The sequence below is a fragment of the Leiobunum rupestre genome, chromosome 2 (genome assembly GCF_980474605.1).
Source record: "Leiobunum rupestre chromosome 2, qqLeiRupe1.1.hap1, whole genome shotgun sequence".
NCBI classification, from domain to species: Eukaryota; Metazoa; Arthropoda; class Arachnida; order Opiliones; family Sclerosomatidae; genus Leiobunum; species Leiobunum rupestre.
This window is the reverse complement of record NC_143385.1, coordinates 82,071,248-82,086,779: the sequence shown is the minus strand read 5'-3', so window position 1 is coordinate 82,086,779 and position 15,532 is coordinate 82,071,248. Positions and strand designations below refer to the sequence as shown.

Here is a 15,532-nt window from a genome sequence, read left to right as displayed (position 1 = left end):
CTTAGAGATGTATGGCTTCTTAACCCAAATATGAAGAAAAATTCTAAGATTTTCTAAGGGTCACAAAATACTTAATTTTAACTAGTTATCTGCGCTAGCCTCGAAATAGGGTTTGGAAAAATGCCAAATTACTTGGTCTATTATCCGAAAGTATGGAAGTGGTGCAGCTACCTGAAATTAGGGCTAAATTTTTCAGATTAAGTGACCATCACACAACTTAATAGTATCATTTAATATGAAAAACACTTGGTGATATCAAGAACCTGTAAATATTGGTTCAGCCGTTTGACTGCTCCACAACGTTCATTTTCATTAGAACAATTCATCAGTCTTAATTTGGCGCCTCACTTACAGCGTTAACTATCATATGAAACTGTTTAGGAAGTGAATAATAATGAAAACAAATGTTGCCAAAGTATTGGAATTAATCAGAATTGACTTAGTTCTTCCAAAGTCCTGCGTAGATCTCTCAATACGTATTTTTCTACTAGCTTAATCACCAATGTGGTCTAGCTTACATTGAGTATCTTATTTACCGAAGCAAATAGAAATTGATAAAAATATTTTGAAATGGGCTTGGCCGCATTTAGTTTTAGCATGATCGTAAGGAAATTGGTATAAGAATGTAGAACTCTGGGTTTTGTTTGTAGTTTCATTTGTGAAGTACACGACCCTCAACTCAAAACAATCGGGCGTGAAAATTCAGAGCTGTAATTTAATCATTGACGTGGCAAGCATTGTTCCGATTTAAATCATAGGGGAATATGGAATGTGACACAATTTTCTTTCTGCCTTTAAATTTAGATAATTTAAACATTTCAACCTACTGTGAACATTGACCGGGAAAATTATAGCCTAACTTAACTTCTCTCCTAACCTGTTTCGATGGTTTATTTTTCCACGAGAAAATTGTGCAAAAAATGGTTGTTTCCTTACTAGTACACAGTTTATAAGTTTATATTGGTCATTGGGAGAACATTTATTGAAGTATTAGCTCTTGAATCTTAAATTTTTAAAATAAAATATGTTATACAATAAATTTAAGGCTAAACTAATTCCTAGCAACACTGCATAATAATTTTTAAATTCAATTAATACTGTAGGAGAAAGGAAAGTTAAAATTTACTAACAGCTGGAAGAAATTTGACAAAAGGGTTGTCAGACCTATTCAAAAGTACAAGAAGTCAAAATGCTGATGAAAAAGTACTACGGCCAATGTTACAAGGCTCTGGCCCAAGGGGGTTTTCGCTTGTTAGTATTGTAGATTAACAATTTGTTAACTTTTGTTTCATTTAGACAATCTATGTCAGGTGCTCACCTGATCCAACAGGAAAAGGAAGCTTTAAATAGGCAAGAAAGTAAAGATTTTACTGTTGCAACTCCTGAGGAATTTGTTATTCGTTTCGGTGGGAATCATGTCATAAATAAGGTATTGCAATTTTTAATTAGGACTTAATATAAATAGGGAGAATGGCTCTGTTAAGTTGATCTGAAGACATTGTGGATTAGTTTTCTCCCAATTACAAGAGGGCCAAAGGTTAGACGTCAGTATTTTAATGGGATACTGGGTTTATTTGTTTGACATTTAAGGGGAGGAACAGACAGGTGGATTAGTATAACATGGAAAGTAATCTGTATATAAATATAAATAAATACATTATTGATATAGTACTTTGTGATGACCTTAAATATCGTACTTTTCTTGGGAATGGGCTTAATTTTATTATTTAAAGGATTCATTGGTTAAATTCTTTTTATGATGTTTTTAACTCTTAGTCAATAGCTAACTTAATACTTTTTAGGTTCTCATTGCAAATAATGGCATAGCTGCTGTGAAGTGTATGCGTTCAATTAGAAGATGGGCTTACGAGGTATTCAAAAATGAAAGGGCAATTCGATTTGTGGTTATGGTGACTCCAGAGGATCTAAAAGCAAATGCCGGTAATTCATTGCCTTAATGTATCTCAGAATTTTTCGTTTCGCATTTCATCATGAACATATCTTTGGAATTTCAGAATATATAAAACTTGCGGATCATTATGTGCCTGTACCAGGTGGGGCTAATAATAACAACTATGCAAATGTTGAACTAATTCTTGACATTGCGACACGACTTGCTGTTCAGGTAAGACTATTTCAAGACAGTTTGTATTATCTACAATTTAATATGCCATTTTGTTTTTTAAATGTTAATTACTCCTAAAATGTATAGTTTTAAAGCCTTTAACTGTATTGGTCTTTCAGAGTTATTGTCCAACTAGGACTGTTCACGAGCTCGAGAAACCTCAGGCTTGTGATGAGCGAGCCAAGCCGTCTCAACGGCGGCTCTATTATTAAATGGGCGAGCTTTTTTTTGGCTCGCAAGCTCATTGGCTATAAGTGGGTATTACCTTATTAAAAAAGGTTCGTCTGCAAAACAATGGCTCTGTCGAGTGTGGGAGAAAACTTATGCCACCCGCGAGAGATGATGCCCCACTTAAAATAACTTTATTTTTGCCTTCCTTCTCTCCACCAATAACATTGTTGTTTTTACTTTTAAAAATTCAATAAATTCTTAATTCTTAAAATCTTAGTAACTTGAGATTTTTTTAAAACAAGTATCTAAAGCGAGCCATTTATTTTCGTGTCCACCTTCTCCTGTGGCTAGTAGAGTCGAGCCAAGCTATCAAAAAGCTCACTCAGCTTGGCTCGGGAACAGTCCTATGCCCAACCCTTATATCAAACTAAAATTAAATAGAAAAATCTTGCGTAGCATTTGGAGATGGAATAATTTAATTAAAATAAAATGAAAAAGCGGATGCTACATCTGTCTCAAATACTCTTAGTCTTCCATTACATTACAAATTTTGGCTCTTGTTTTACGTATACTACATTAAAATTATTTATCAAAATTTTTAATAATAATTTCAGGCTGTTTGGGCTGGTTGGGGTCACGCTTCTGAAAATCCCAAACTTCCAGAACTGCTCCATAAAAGTGGAATTGCATTTATGGGTAAGAAAATTTTGTATTTCTTCTGCAATTTTTAGTGTATAGTATTTAATATTAAATACGAATTTATTTGTAGGTCCTGCTGAGAAAGCTATGTGGGCTCTTGGCGATAAGATTGCCTCTTCAATTGTTGCACAGACAGCTGATATTCCTACTTTACCTTGGAGTGGAAGTGGTTAGGATCCTTTTAAAAATTATAGTTTTATTATTAAATTATCTGAATGTTTAAAAATATATTCAATACTTTTTAAAGTATTAATTATCCATCTTGGTAATATTTTGCTATTTATTGTTAAGTAGAGTCCTATTACAATGTTCAAATTCCAAGGTTTAATAGTAGTAGTGGTAGTAGTATAGTTTTAAAATTATTAGTGTAACGTAAAGGCATGTCATTATGAAATAGCCTTCCTCTAAACATAATTTATTGAATCAAAAACACACAACCAAGATAACTGAATATTTTAATTGAAACTCTTACCTCGTATATTAATTTATTTTAATTAATTCTTTATTAATTTGTTAACTTAAGCGTGACCTCCATTAAAAAATAGTATAGCTGAATAGATGTTCCTTAAAAGCTATTATTGTTGTTAACATATGCAACATAATAACCATAAGTAAAACACTTTCTATTATTTTAATGCTAACTTTCTTACCAAACTGTTTCAACACTGACTGTTCTCTTAGTTCTCAATCAGTTCTGTGATAATTTTTGTTAACTGTCTTACTTTTGGTTATTAGGTTAGTTATGTTGCTAGTAATAAACTAATCCATATTTTGAACCCTTTTTTTGTAAATGTGTTAATTTGTTAAAATAATTTACTAAATTGGTTTTTGTATAGGATTAAAAGCTGATTGGAATGATTCCTACTTAAATAACCAAAAAAAGATCAAAATCAAGCCAGAACTCTATGAAAAAGGTTGTGTTTTGGATGTTGAAGAAGGCCTCAGTGTAAGCTTAATTATTTATTTTGGCTAGACATAAACATACAAGTGTAAAAATCATTTTGATATGAAATTGTTTTGTAAATATTTATTTAAATATTTATTTTAAAAACAATTTATATACCTTAAATCTAGAGGGGTGGAAGGGTAATTAGCCATTGAAGACCATAGTCAGAGTAGATCAGGCCAAATGTAGCTTTTAACAGACTGATTTTCCATTTCCCACGTTAATTTTATGAAATTAATTTTATTAGGCAGCTCAATCAATAACATTCCCAGTGATGATAAAAGCTTCTGAAGGAGGGGGAGGTAAAGGTATCAGGAAAGCCGAAAGCTCGGATGACTTTCACAACATGTTCCGTCAAGTACAAGCTGAAGTTCCTGGCTCTCCTATATTTATTATGAAAATGGCTACATGTGCAAGGCATTTGGAAGTACAACTATTAGCAGATCAGTATGGCAACGCAATATCTTTATTTGGGAGGGATTGCTCAATTCAAAGGCGTCATCAGAAAATTATTGAAGAAGCTCCATGTGTTATAGCCAAGGAAGAAGTTTTTGAACAAATGGAAAAAGTAAGATACAAGGGGTTTTGTGTTATTTTTTATACAGTACAGTCCAGGAAGTTATTCATGTATACACTAGGAATATCTAAAGATCCATTTTCAGCATGCTGCGAATGCACCTTGAGAAACTGGCGGGAATGTCAGGTGTAGCCTCGGCCTGTTTTTTTACATTTATTGGTTGACCACCATTGTTAATGAAAAATAGATTTACTAGAAAATGTATTTAAGAACTTCTGATTTGTTCTCGCACCAAAGTTCTTGGAGAATTTATGTAAAAGCACTTTTTTACATGGTTAAAGAAATATCAAATGAGATTATTTTTTGCCTATGGTGTTTCCTATATTTTCCATTATTTTACCTATATTTTCTGAGGTGGTAGCCGCTTAAATCTGGTGTACAAACAGTGATAAATTGAAATAATTACTTGAAATCCACAGGAAATATTGGAAATCTAGAGAAATAAATGGAAATATTTTCAATATTTCTGGAAATCTAGAAATCGAAAGAAATATTGGGAATTGAGAGAAATCGAAAGAAATATTGGGAATTGAGAGAAATCGAAAGAAATATTGGGAATTGAGAGAAATCGAAAGAAATATTGGGAATTGAGAGAAATCGAAAGAAATATTGGGAATTGAGAGAAATCGAAAGAAATATTGGGAATTGAGAGAAATCGAAAGAAATATTGGGAATTGAGAGAAATCGAAAGAAATATTGGGAATTGAGAGAAATCGAAAGAAATATTGGGAATTGAGAGAAATCGAAAGAAATATTGGGAATTGAGAGAAATCGAAAGAAATATTGGGAATTGAGAGAAATCGAAAGAAATATTGGGAATTGAGAGAAATCTAAAGAAATATTGGGAATTGAGAGAAATCGAAAGAAATATTGGGAATTGAGAGAAATCGAAAGAAATATTGGGAATTGAGAGAAATCGAAAGAAATATTGGGAATTGAGAGAATTCGAAAGAAATATTGGGAATTGAGAGAAATCGAAAGAAATATTGGGAATTGAGAGAAATCGAAAGAAATATTGGGAATTGAGAGAAATCGAAAGAAATATTGGGAATTGAGAGAAATCGAAAGAAATATTGGGAATTGAGAGAAATCGAAAGAAATATTGGGAATTGAGAGAAATCGAAAGAAATATTGGGAATTGAGAGAAATCGAAAGAAATATTGGGAATTGAGAGAAATCGAAAGAAATATTGGGAATTGAGAGAAATCGAAAGAAATATTGGGAATTGAGAGAAATCGAAAGAAATATTGGGAATTGAGAGAAATCGAAAGAAATATTGGGAATTGAGAGAAATCGAAAGAAATATTGGGAATTGAGAGAAATCGAAAGAAATATTGGGAATTGAGAGAAATCGAAAGAAATATTGGGAATTGATAGAAATCGAAAGAAATATTGGGAATTGAGAGAAATCGAAAGAAATATTGGGAATTGAGAGAAATCGAAAGAAATATTGGGAATTGAGAGAAATCGAAAGAAATATTGGGAATTGAGAGAAATCGAAAGAAATATTGGGAATTGAGAGAAATCGAAAGAAATATTGGGAATTGAGAGAAATCGAAAGAAATATTGGGAATTGAGAGAAATCTGGTGAACAAATATTGGGAATTGAGAGAAATCTGGTGAACAATATTTTTCAAAGTGGCTATCCCCTCGATATTTTATAATTAACGTTAACATTTGCTACTTTTCCTATAAATTTGCCCATTCATTTCCCTGGTCACCCTGTACCATAGGATAGCTTATGCCATTTGATGACACTGGCGGCGATCCCATGGGCTCTCTGAGGCTCAAAATAAGTGTTGCTAGATAGTCTAAAATACCTTCATAATGTATGTGGCCAAGAAAGGCTTGATGATCCAGTCATTTACATAAGTGTGACACTTCCTATTCTTCACATGCAAAAGTTTTAATGAGAGCTATTCACAAGACAGACTGCATTACAGGCTTCGTCGCTGTTTTGCGTCCGCTTGCTAATGTGTCACACGTAGCCTTTGACAGTGCATCGCTAGGGGGAAATTTTTCTTGTGATGAATTCACTCTGTTACTAAAATATTCCCCCATGTGACCAACTATGTATTTTTTAAAAGGATAATGGGCCGGCCCCCACAGGGATTATTTCCAATTGCCCTGGCTCGTTGATGAACATCTGTATTTTTTAGCTTTTAAATGTATCTAAAAATTTTGTTTTTGTATTTAATCCAGTGTATGACATTTTTTATTGGTATTTTATTTTCATTTAATGCAACTTTGCTTTCATTTTAGGCAGCTGTCAGACTTGCCAAAATGGTGGGATATGTTAGTGCTGGCACCGTAGAGTATTTATATGATGAAGATGGGAATTTCTACTTTTTGGAGCTTAATCCTAGGCTTCAGGTGGAGCATCCTTGTACCGAAATGATTGCGGATGTTAATTTACCCGCCTGCCAACTACAAGTAAGTTTAAATTTTCATGACTTGTAAAATTTTATGGAAGTGTGAAATGATCTATTATCATTAAAAGAAATGGTACGGATTTAGTTAAAAAAAATTTAAACACTACTAAATAGGATATATTTTAATATTGAAAGAATGCAGCACCACCACCCAATCAGATTAAACAGGTTATAGCCTACTTTTAATTTAGTTTGATGGCCTACAAATCTATTCTTGACAATTTGTGGGGCCCAATACCTGGCATTTGCTTTGTGATTTTAAACTCTTCCATCCCGAAGACAAATAATACACGAACGCTACGTCGATAAAATGAACTCAAAAACAGAACATATAGACGATGAAGCAGACAGCGGTATGATAGTTTTGTGTGAAGGCGCAGAACATAAGTTAAAAATATAAATGTTTTTTTATTAAAAATTCAGGTTTTAGTTTTTAGTCCGTCAGTTGAAAACGAAACCTATACCAAGATGTACCCTCGGGGCATTAGAAATGGGGTTTGATTTAATTTTAAAAGTTGGGCATCCTGACCAGATATCATAAATAATATACCTCACCCCAAATTTATTTCAAATTTTGTGCAAATGTACACACAAAACTAAAAGCGGAAATTTTTTCAAGTCCAATTTGGATTTCTGACCTACAAATCTATAAACCATCAACGTTTCAAGTAGATAACGCAAATGGTTCAAGAGTTATTAGCACTTTATGTCCAGGGGTACCGTTTTCCGAGATATTACTTGCAGAATCCGAGTGTTTTGGCAAAAATTCGCTAAAAAATTCAATTATTCTTATATTTACCCAAAAATTGACAAACATTCATATATTTGACCTATGAACACAATATTTTGTTAGATTCAGAGAACCTTGGTGGCATGCCTAGGTGAAACTATATGGATCGCCCCTATACTTAGTTTACAGTACACTTCAATTCTACTTAATTTCAGATTGCAATGGGCATTCCTCTTTACCGTATTAAAGACATAAGATTGCTATACGGCGAAGCACCTTGGTCTGAAACACCAATTGATTTTGATCAACCAAGGCATAAACCACGCCCTTGGGGTCATGTCATAGCTGCTAGAATTACTAGTGAAAATCCAGATGAAGGTTTTAAACCAAGTGCTGGAACTGTGCAAGAATTGAATTTTAGAAGCAATAAGAATGTTTGGGGATACTTCAGTGTGGGAGCTTCAGGAGGGCTTCATGAATTCGCAGACTCGCAGTTTGGACATTGTTTTTCTTGGGGTGAAGATCGCGAGGAGGCGAGAGAGTAAGTTTTTGTTCAAATTTTTCAGTTTGGTTATAATTAAGCTTTATTTTAAGCTAGAGATTCACCGATATGGGTACCGCCGATATATCGGCTATTCGTGGTAGGTAATATTGGCCAATATTAACTAAGTTATCTATCATAATCGTGTGTGTATATGATAAAATCTTTGTAAAGATGGTTCAGTACACTGTCATACCATTTCATTCTAATTTTTCATGAAAAGAAGTTTGCAAGAGCATATCCGAATGTTTCATTTTATTGATACATATTTTCTATCACAAAACGAATATAGTTGTTTTTATTTGTTTACACTCGTAATGCCCTGTCTCTAGAAAATGTAAGATCTAACTTCTGAAGTCTGGCGTACGTGGCCCGGCCAATCAAATAAAATATTATCATTAGTTTGTTAATAGAGAATTTTCTTATTTTTAAAAGATTAGGCGATATTGGCCGATACTGAAATTTGATAAATAGGGCGATATATCGGTGCATCCCTAATTTAAGCAGTTTTCGATTTGGTATGGTATTGGGAAATATACTATTAACTTCACTTGTGTTCTTATCAACCAATGAACAAAAGAAAATTTAAAAGAAACTTCTGATTATGGAAAGAGTATTTAATGTACAGCCAAAAACTGAGGTTTTTAAAGGTTATCTTTTAAGATTGCTGGTTTACTGCTGTCAGAATCTGGTATTTAATCTGTTTGGTAATAGGTGTACATTAAGTTTAGTTTTCCAACGAGGGCACGAGGGCTTGCATCTTAACCTGCTCTCATTGGCCCAGTTAGAATTTTGCCTTACACAGGCTAGGAAGTTAGAAAGTTTCAAAATTATGGTGGCTTTGGTATAAAGTAAAAAATCTTAATCTAAATATTTTTGTAGTAAATGTTTATTTGTAAATTTCGATGTATATACTTCACTTGGAGTTGATTTTTATTTTTTTTTAAAGGAATTTAGTATTGGCATTAAAAGAACTGTGTATCAGGGGTGATTTTCGAACAACAGTGGAGTACCTTATTACCCTACTTGAAACAGAAGCATTCCAAGAGAATCACATTAATACTGGCTGGCTGGATCAGCTTATTGCGGAAAGAGTTCAGGTAAGGACATATTCTAGTAGTATTCCTATCATGAATTTATAGTACCACACATTGTAGCTGCCTCATTCATCCTTGTAAATATGCTAGGGAGTAGTGGTACGTACCAAGCAGAGAAATGCAGGAAAGTGCTTGGAACAGAGGTGCTCCCTGGGTAGTGGGAACTTGAACCCCTCTATAACGGACAGCGATACCTTTAATTTTTATGTGAGCCTTCCACAAGCCCCCAATAACTTTCTTTAAGAGTGCTGTCCTGCACTTGCCCTATTTACTGATGATATTATGTACCTTACTAAAATCATATCTGTATGTAAATATCTGGCTTATTCCTGGTAAATTTATGTAGCTTTATGTACACATTTTTAATTGATACTTTTTCTAGGCTGGTAAACCTGACACGTTATTGGCAGTGGTATGTGGCTCTCTTCATGTAGCTGATAGAGTAATGCTCAATCATTTTCAAAATTTCCAAAGCTCTCTTGAAAAGTAAGTTAAGTGTAAATTGAAGCTAATTTTCAATCACCATGTTTTTTAATTCCTTTCAGGGGCCAAATATTATCTTCAAACACCTTGAATAGTACAATGGTTGTAGAATTAATATATGACAATATAAAGTTTAAAGTTAGTGTAACGAAAATGGGTTTTAGCTCCTACTTCCTGTGTATGAACAATTCGTTTAAAGAAGTTGAATCTCATCGGATGAGTGATGGTGGTTTATTACTCTCAATTGATGGAGCCAGTTACACCACTTACATGAAGGAAGAAGTGGATCGATATAGAGTAGTTATTGGAAATCAAACTTGCGTGTTTGAAAAAGAAAATGATCCGACAATTTTAAGGTACTCTCTCCTAGTTTTCACTTGATGAGAAAAATTAACCCTATTCTTTATCCTTTTACGCAGGTCACCTTCTACAGGAAAACTACTTCAATTTTCAGTTGATGATGGATCTCATGTGTATCCCGGACAACCTTACGCTGAAATTGAGGTTATGAAAATGGTGATGACTTTAACAGTACATGAAACTGGATGGTACTTTTTTTTAATATTCAATAGTTTTCTGTAGAAAAAAACGTGCATACTTATTTTAGTTGTTTCATACCAGGATATCAATAGGTCTTCAATAAAATCTGCTTCTTTGGTGTTTGTTTTTTCTGCATTAGCTGTAGCTATTACAGGATTAATGTGATTTTGTCAATCTTTTTTAACTTTAATTAACAATATTTTGAAAACAGTTTAAGATAATTAAATAAAACTTTCCATTTTCTTCGTGTCCAGACGCACTATCTATATGCGAAATTCTGTAAAAATCTGAGATGGTCAGGTTAAATGAGAGAATTAATTTCACATGGAATGCCCCACACGCTAAAATCATGAGCATGCCATGTTTGAAATGGTTAATGAAATTATGAAGTTTACTATTTTGTGTAAGAGTTTGTAAATATGAAATAACTATGTTTTGCAAATTTTACTAGAATTTGCAAATATCTATCTTCGAAAGATATAATTTATTTACCCAAATATAGAAAATTAACATTTTTACATAATTTGATTTATTTTAGATTTTGAAATTATTATTGGTATGGTTTATACCAGTGGTTCTCAACCTTTGTTACCTTGTGGAATCTCGTATCATTTTAAATATTTTTGTGGAACCCTCGCTTGAAAAAAAGTTCATTTAAATTTTTTCTGCCAAAATTAATTCTATTGTAGCACAGCTCAGTCCCTTGGCGCCTCTAGAATTTTAAAGGAGCCCCATTTGAGAATCACTGGTTTAAACGGAATAGATGTTTTGCTGTACAAATTATAAAGTTGAAACACCTATATTAACCTAAATCTTTCTTCGCTATTGAACTTATTTTGTTCTATTTTTAGTGTTCATTTTGTCAAAAGACCTGGGGCTGTTTTAGAAGCTGGAAGTATCTTGGCTCGATTAGACCTTGATGATCCCAGTAAAGTGACTAAAGCTCAACTTTTTATTGGTGAATTTCCAAATGCTGAAAATCCAAGCTATATTGGTGATAAATTAAATCAAGTGTTTCAACGTGCAAGAACTGAACTTGAAAATGTGCTAGCTGGATATGTTTTACCAGATCCATATTTCGTTTCAAGGGTTTCTACCGCATTATTAACTTTTATGAAAGCAATTAGGGATCCAAGTCTTCCACTTCTGGAATTACAGGTGAGAGTACCATATTATGGGTATTTTTTGTTGTGTAATACTTAGGGATGCACCGATATGGGTACAGCCGATATATCTGCTAATCGTGGCCGATATATCGGCCGATTTTATCGGCCTAGGATAGCCGATATATCGGCCGATATTAACAAAGTTACCTATCACAATATTATGCTTTTTTGTTAACTCTCGTAACCACCTGTTAAAAAATGATATGATCTATGGCTTTTGGAGTCTAAAAACCACTTATGATTCCTGACCGTTTTGGACGCGAATAATTATTTCCTACAACAGCGATCAAAAAGAAACACTAGATTGTTTTATTTGTTTACACTCTTAACCCCCTGTCAAAAAAATGGTATGATCTAGCGTGAGATCATGCACCGAAGGAATCAAAGGTCGTTTTTACTTTTAAGTTAAGAAATATACTAAAGCCGAGTGTTGTGGAAGAACTGGCCTTTTTAAAATTAAATGTAAGGTTGTGGCAATAAATGTTTTCCATTAATTAGTTAGTTGAGTATCGCCTTTTTTTAAAGTTTTTCCTGAAAATGTTTTTCTAATACCAGAAGTATCGGCTAATATCGGCCTCGCTTAAGCCGATATTGGCCGATACCGATATTTGAAAAATTAGCCGATATATCGGTGCATCCCTAGACTAATACTTAAGGGAAAATTATTTCCCCCTTCTTTTTACATAGTTAAATAATTTTTGTTATTCGTTTGGTTTTTACGAATTTATCCTTCCCAAGTTTGTAATTAGCAGTTTAGGCCAAAATTTTACTGTAAATCAGGGACACCTAAATACAGACAACCCTTAGAACACAAAAGTATATGCACTGCAATATCGTTGCCACCTGGGTGTGCTTCAATCTTAACAGAAGTCTTGGGCAACCATTGAGATATGGGAGTGATTTAAATTGTTTTTTTTTGGTTCAGTAATTTGATTTTCAAGTGAGAGGAGGGTTGGGAAAAATTCTAAAAATGGTCTCAACATAGTCAATCTCCCTAACCATAAATAAATACATTATTAAATACAATCAAGAATCAAAGACTGAAATAATTGGGCTGTACACTAGCTACGGAGGGAACGCAGTATTGATTGGTGCACAGACAGTTTTTTGCCTGTCGCTGAGAAACAAATTACTAAATCATGATTCCTCCTGGAGTGTGAGGCGCCATCTAATTAAGCTGACCATTATATTTTGGAAATAAAAGCTTTACCAAATCGTCATTTAACTGTAAATTTAGCTATAACTTGGAATTCGTTAAATGGAAATACAAATTATTAAGTGAGGCTGACAACCATGCTGTATTGAAATGTTCAAACCTACAGAGGCTGGGAATGCAGTTGAAATTTATTTCACCATCTAGGGGAATCCTTTACATTCAATCGATGTTCCGTACTAGTTTATGCTCAGCCTAGAAATCAAACGGTACGTTAGTCTGTTTCTGTATGTATAATGATTACACATACAGAAATAGATTAATGTATTGTTACTAATGTTAAAAGAACTATTATGCGATAATGGTTTTTTTTAATTTTAACATCTGTTGATTATCTTTTCACAAATGTATAAAATTACTGATGTACCATTTATTTTGGTGAACTCTAGTGCTAAACTATCATTTTAATTTTAGGAAATTATATCGTCAATATCTGGAAGGATACCATCCACTGTGGAGAAGAAAATAAGGAAATTGATGATGATGTATTCCAGCAACATAACTTCAGTTTTAGCCCAATTTCCTAGCCAACAAATTGCTAGCGTCATTGACAGTTATGCAGCTACATTATCAAAGCGGTCCGACCGGGATGTGTTTTTCATGACTACGCAGGGAATTGTGCAACTTGTACAAAGATATAGAAATGGAATTAGAGGACGCATGAAAGTTGTTGTTCAAGAATTAATCAAGCAATATATTAATGTAGAAATGGATTTCCAACAAGGTAAGTAATATATATTTTTTGTTCAAGATTTATTAGTTTTAAAATTATTTATACTTTAAAGGTCACTATGATAAATGTGTTACAATGTTGAGGGAGAAACACAAAGATGATATGGCTACGGTGGTTGCTAAAATATATTCTCATCTCCATGTACAAAAGAAAAACCAAATGCTTATCATGTTAATTGTATGTTACTTGTAATTTTTTCCGTTAAGCCAATTTCTTTCTAATTTTTTTTCTACCCAGGATCATTTATGTGGTCATGAGCCAGGATTGACAGATGAGCTTTCAGTTATTTTAAATGAATTGACTATTCTCAATAAATCTGAAAATGCTAAAGTTGCATTAAGAGCCCGACAAGTTTTAATAGCTGCTCACCAACCTGCTTATGAATTACGGCACAACCAAATGGAGTCAATATTCCTCTCGGCCATTGATATGTACGGTCACGATTTTTGCCCCGAGAATTTGCAAAAACTGATTATGTCAGAGACTTCAATATTTGATGTGTTACATGATTTCTTTTTCCACGCTAATTTGGTTGTGAGACGTGCCGCATTAGAAGTAAGTTAACCATTATCTTTGATATTTTAATATTGAAAAAGTCCATATCAGATTATTAAAAAATTATATATGCTTATGTATATTTGCCCAAAATTCATTTATCAAACTAATTTTGATGCACATGTATCTAATCCCTCTTGCATTGTTAGTTTGCTGCACAAAGTTATTCATAGTTGTAGGGTATTGATCTATATAGTTTATTATAGATTACGACTTTTATTAATTTAACTTTGTCAAATCTTAGTTATTTTAATAGCCTTCTTTGTAACGACTCAATTTAGTCATTCCCAAAGGGACTTTATAAGTGTAGGCTATAATGTAGACAGTACTGAGATTGCTAAAGAATATTTTAATAACTTTTATTTTCACAGGTTTATGTAAGAAGAGCATATATTTCATACGAGTTAACTTGCTTAGAACATCTCTGCCTGCCAACTGGTCTTTCATCAGCGCAATTCCAATTTCTACTGCCATCATCACACCCAAATAGGTTGGTTTCATTTTCTTTCTAAGACATTTAATATACGACAGCACCAATCAATCATTGAGGTTGTACTATAGGGGAATGAAGGTGTTGTAAAAACATGAAAAAGTATAGAAATAACCTGTTAGTTTTAACAGAATGTAAGAGTAGTAATGTTTTTGCTGAAAATATATGCGGGAAATAGTGTTAAGGCTAAACTTTCAAGGAAGGATATTTGAATACTATTGTTCTTTTTTGACCAGTTCTTTTTTAATTTTAGAATACCTCATAATAAACAACAACCAGCCCATTTAGCCAGAACCCCTGAAGAAAGTAAGGCTATGGAACGAGATCATCCTGAGAATTGCCATCGCAGAGGAATTTTTGCTGCCTTTTCAAATATGGAACATTTTGAGAAGTAAGATCCTTAAATTAGTGATTAGTAGATCTTTTATGGAAATGTAAATTTTGAGTGCACACCTCTAAAAGGGCACTACATTTATATTACACATTATAATTACTAGTTTGATAATTACGTTCTCTTAATGAAAGTTAATTTGCAAAATTGGTATAGGCTTAGCTCTCAAAATTGGTATAGGCTTAACTCTTATTTAAATATTTTGTAAAGTGAAAATATGTTAGGCCAACAGTAGATTTAATGTAGTTCTAGAAATTTAAAAATACCTATTAAAGCCATATTCAAAAATATTTATAGAAATTTTGAAGACTTAATAGATCAGTTCGTAGAGTCTCCACCCACTAGCCCACGAAGGGAATCTATTGAAATTGACTTTCTTACTGCTGGAGAAAGAGCTTCGTTTCTTGAGGCACAAAATTCCAAGGTAAGAATTTTAATTTTTATGGTTATTGCTACTAGTTCTCGCATTACTATTATACTGTTGCATGCAGAACAATTGAACTCAGTGTTATTAAAGTAACTTACATTAGTTGGGTATGGGACTTCTTTAAAAAAAATCCCATGATTGAATAAGATGTGGTTTTTATTTGAAGCATAATGTTGAAATTCTTAATTTCATTTTTTAACTTTAGTTAAGTGAAGT

The 15,532-nt window shown here is 33.1% G+C and overlaps 1 protein-coding gene across 5 annotated transcripts in view; it reads left to right on the top strand.

Annotated features, from left to right (window-relative positions):
• Window positions 1-15,532, top strand: part of ACC (acetyl-CoA carboxylase) — a 98,482-nt gene that overhangs the window by 65,438 nt on the left and 17,512 nt on the right. For 4 of the 5 annotated variants that reach the window (XM_090166491.1, XM_090166490.1, XM_090166493.1 and 1 more), the window contains 20 exons: window positions 1,297-1,429; window positions 1,803-1,941; window positions 2,016-2,125; window positions 2,911-2,992; window positions 3,066-3,164; window positions 3,832-3,941; window positions 4,189-4,509; window positions 6,781-6,951; window positions 7,896-8,221; window positions 9,171-9,321; window positions 9,701-9,804; window positions 9,864-10,157; window positions 10,221-10,349; window positions 11,193-11,499; window positions 13,135-13,444; window positions 13,506-13,630; window positions 13,691-14,008; window positions 14,380-14,498; window positions 14,752-14,889; window positions 15,187-15,313. In XM_090166491.1, the coding sequence (XP_090022617.1) occupies window positions 1,297-1,429; window positions 1,803-1,941; window positions 2,016-2,125; window positions 2,911-2,992; window positions 3,066-3,164; window positions 3,832-3,941; window positions 4,189-4,509; window positions 6,781-6,951; window positions 7,896-8,221; window positions 9,171-9,321; window positions 9,701-9,804; window positions 9,864-10,157; window positions 10,221-10,349; window positions 11,193-11,499; window positions 13,135-13,444; window positions 13,506-13,630; window positions 13,691-14,008; window positions 14,380-14,498; window positions 14,752-14,889; window positions 15,187-15,313 (3,613 nt within the window). Of the gene's footprint in view, window positions 1-1,103; window positions 1,204-1,296; window positions 1,430-1,802; window positions 1,942-2,015; window positions 2,126-2,910; window positions 2,993-3,065; window positions 3,165-3,831; window positions 3,942-4,188; window positions 4,510-6,780; window positions 6,952-7,895; window positions 8,222-9,170; window positions 9,322-9,700; window positions 9,805-9,863; window positions 10,158-10,220; window positions 10,350-11,192; window positions 11,500-13,134; window positions 13,445-13,505; window positions 13,631-13,690; window positions 14,009-14,379; window positions 14,499-14,751; window positions 14,890-15,186; window positions 15,314-15,532 lie in introns of all 5 variants that reach the window. The other variant, XM_090166494.1, reaches the window with a different exon arrangement.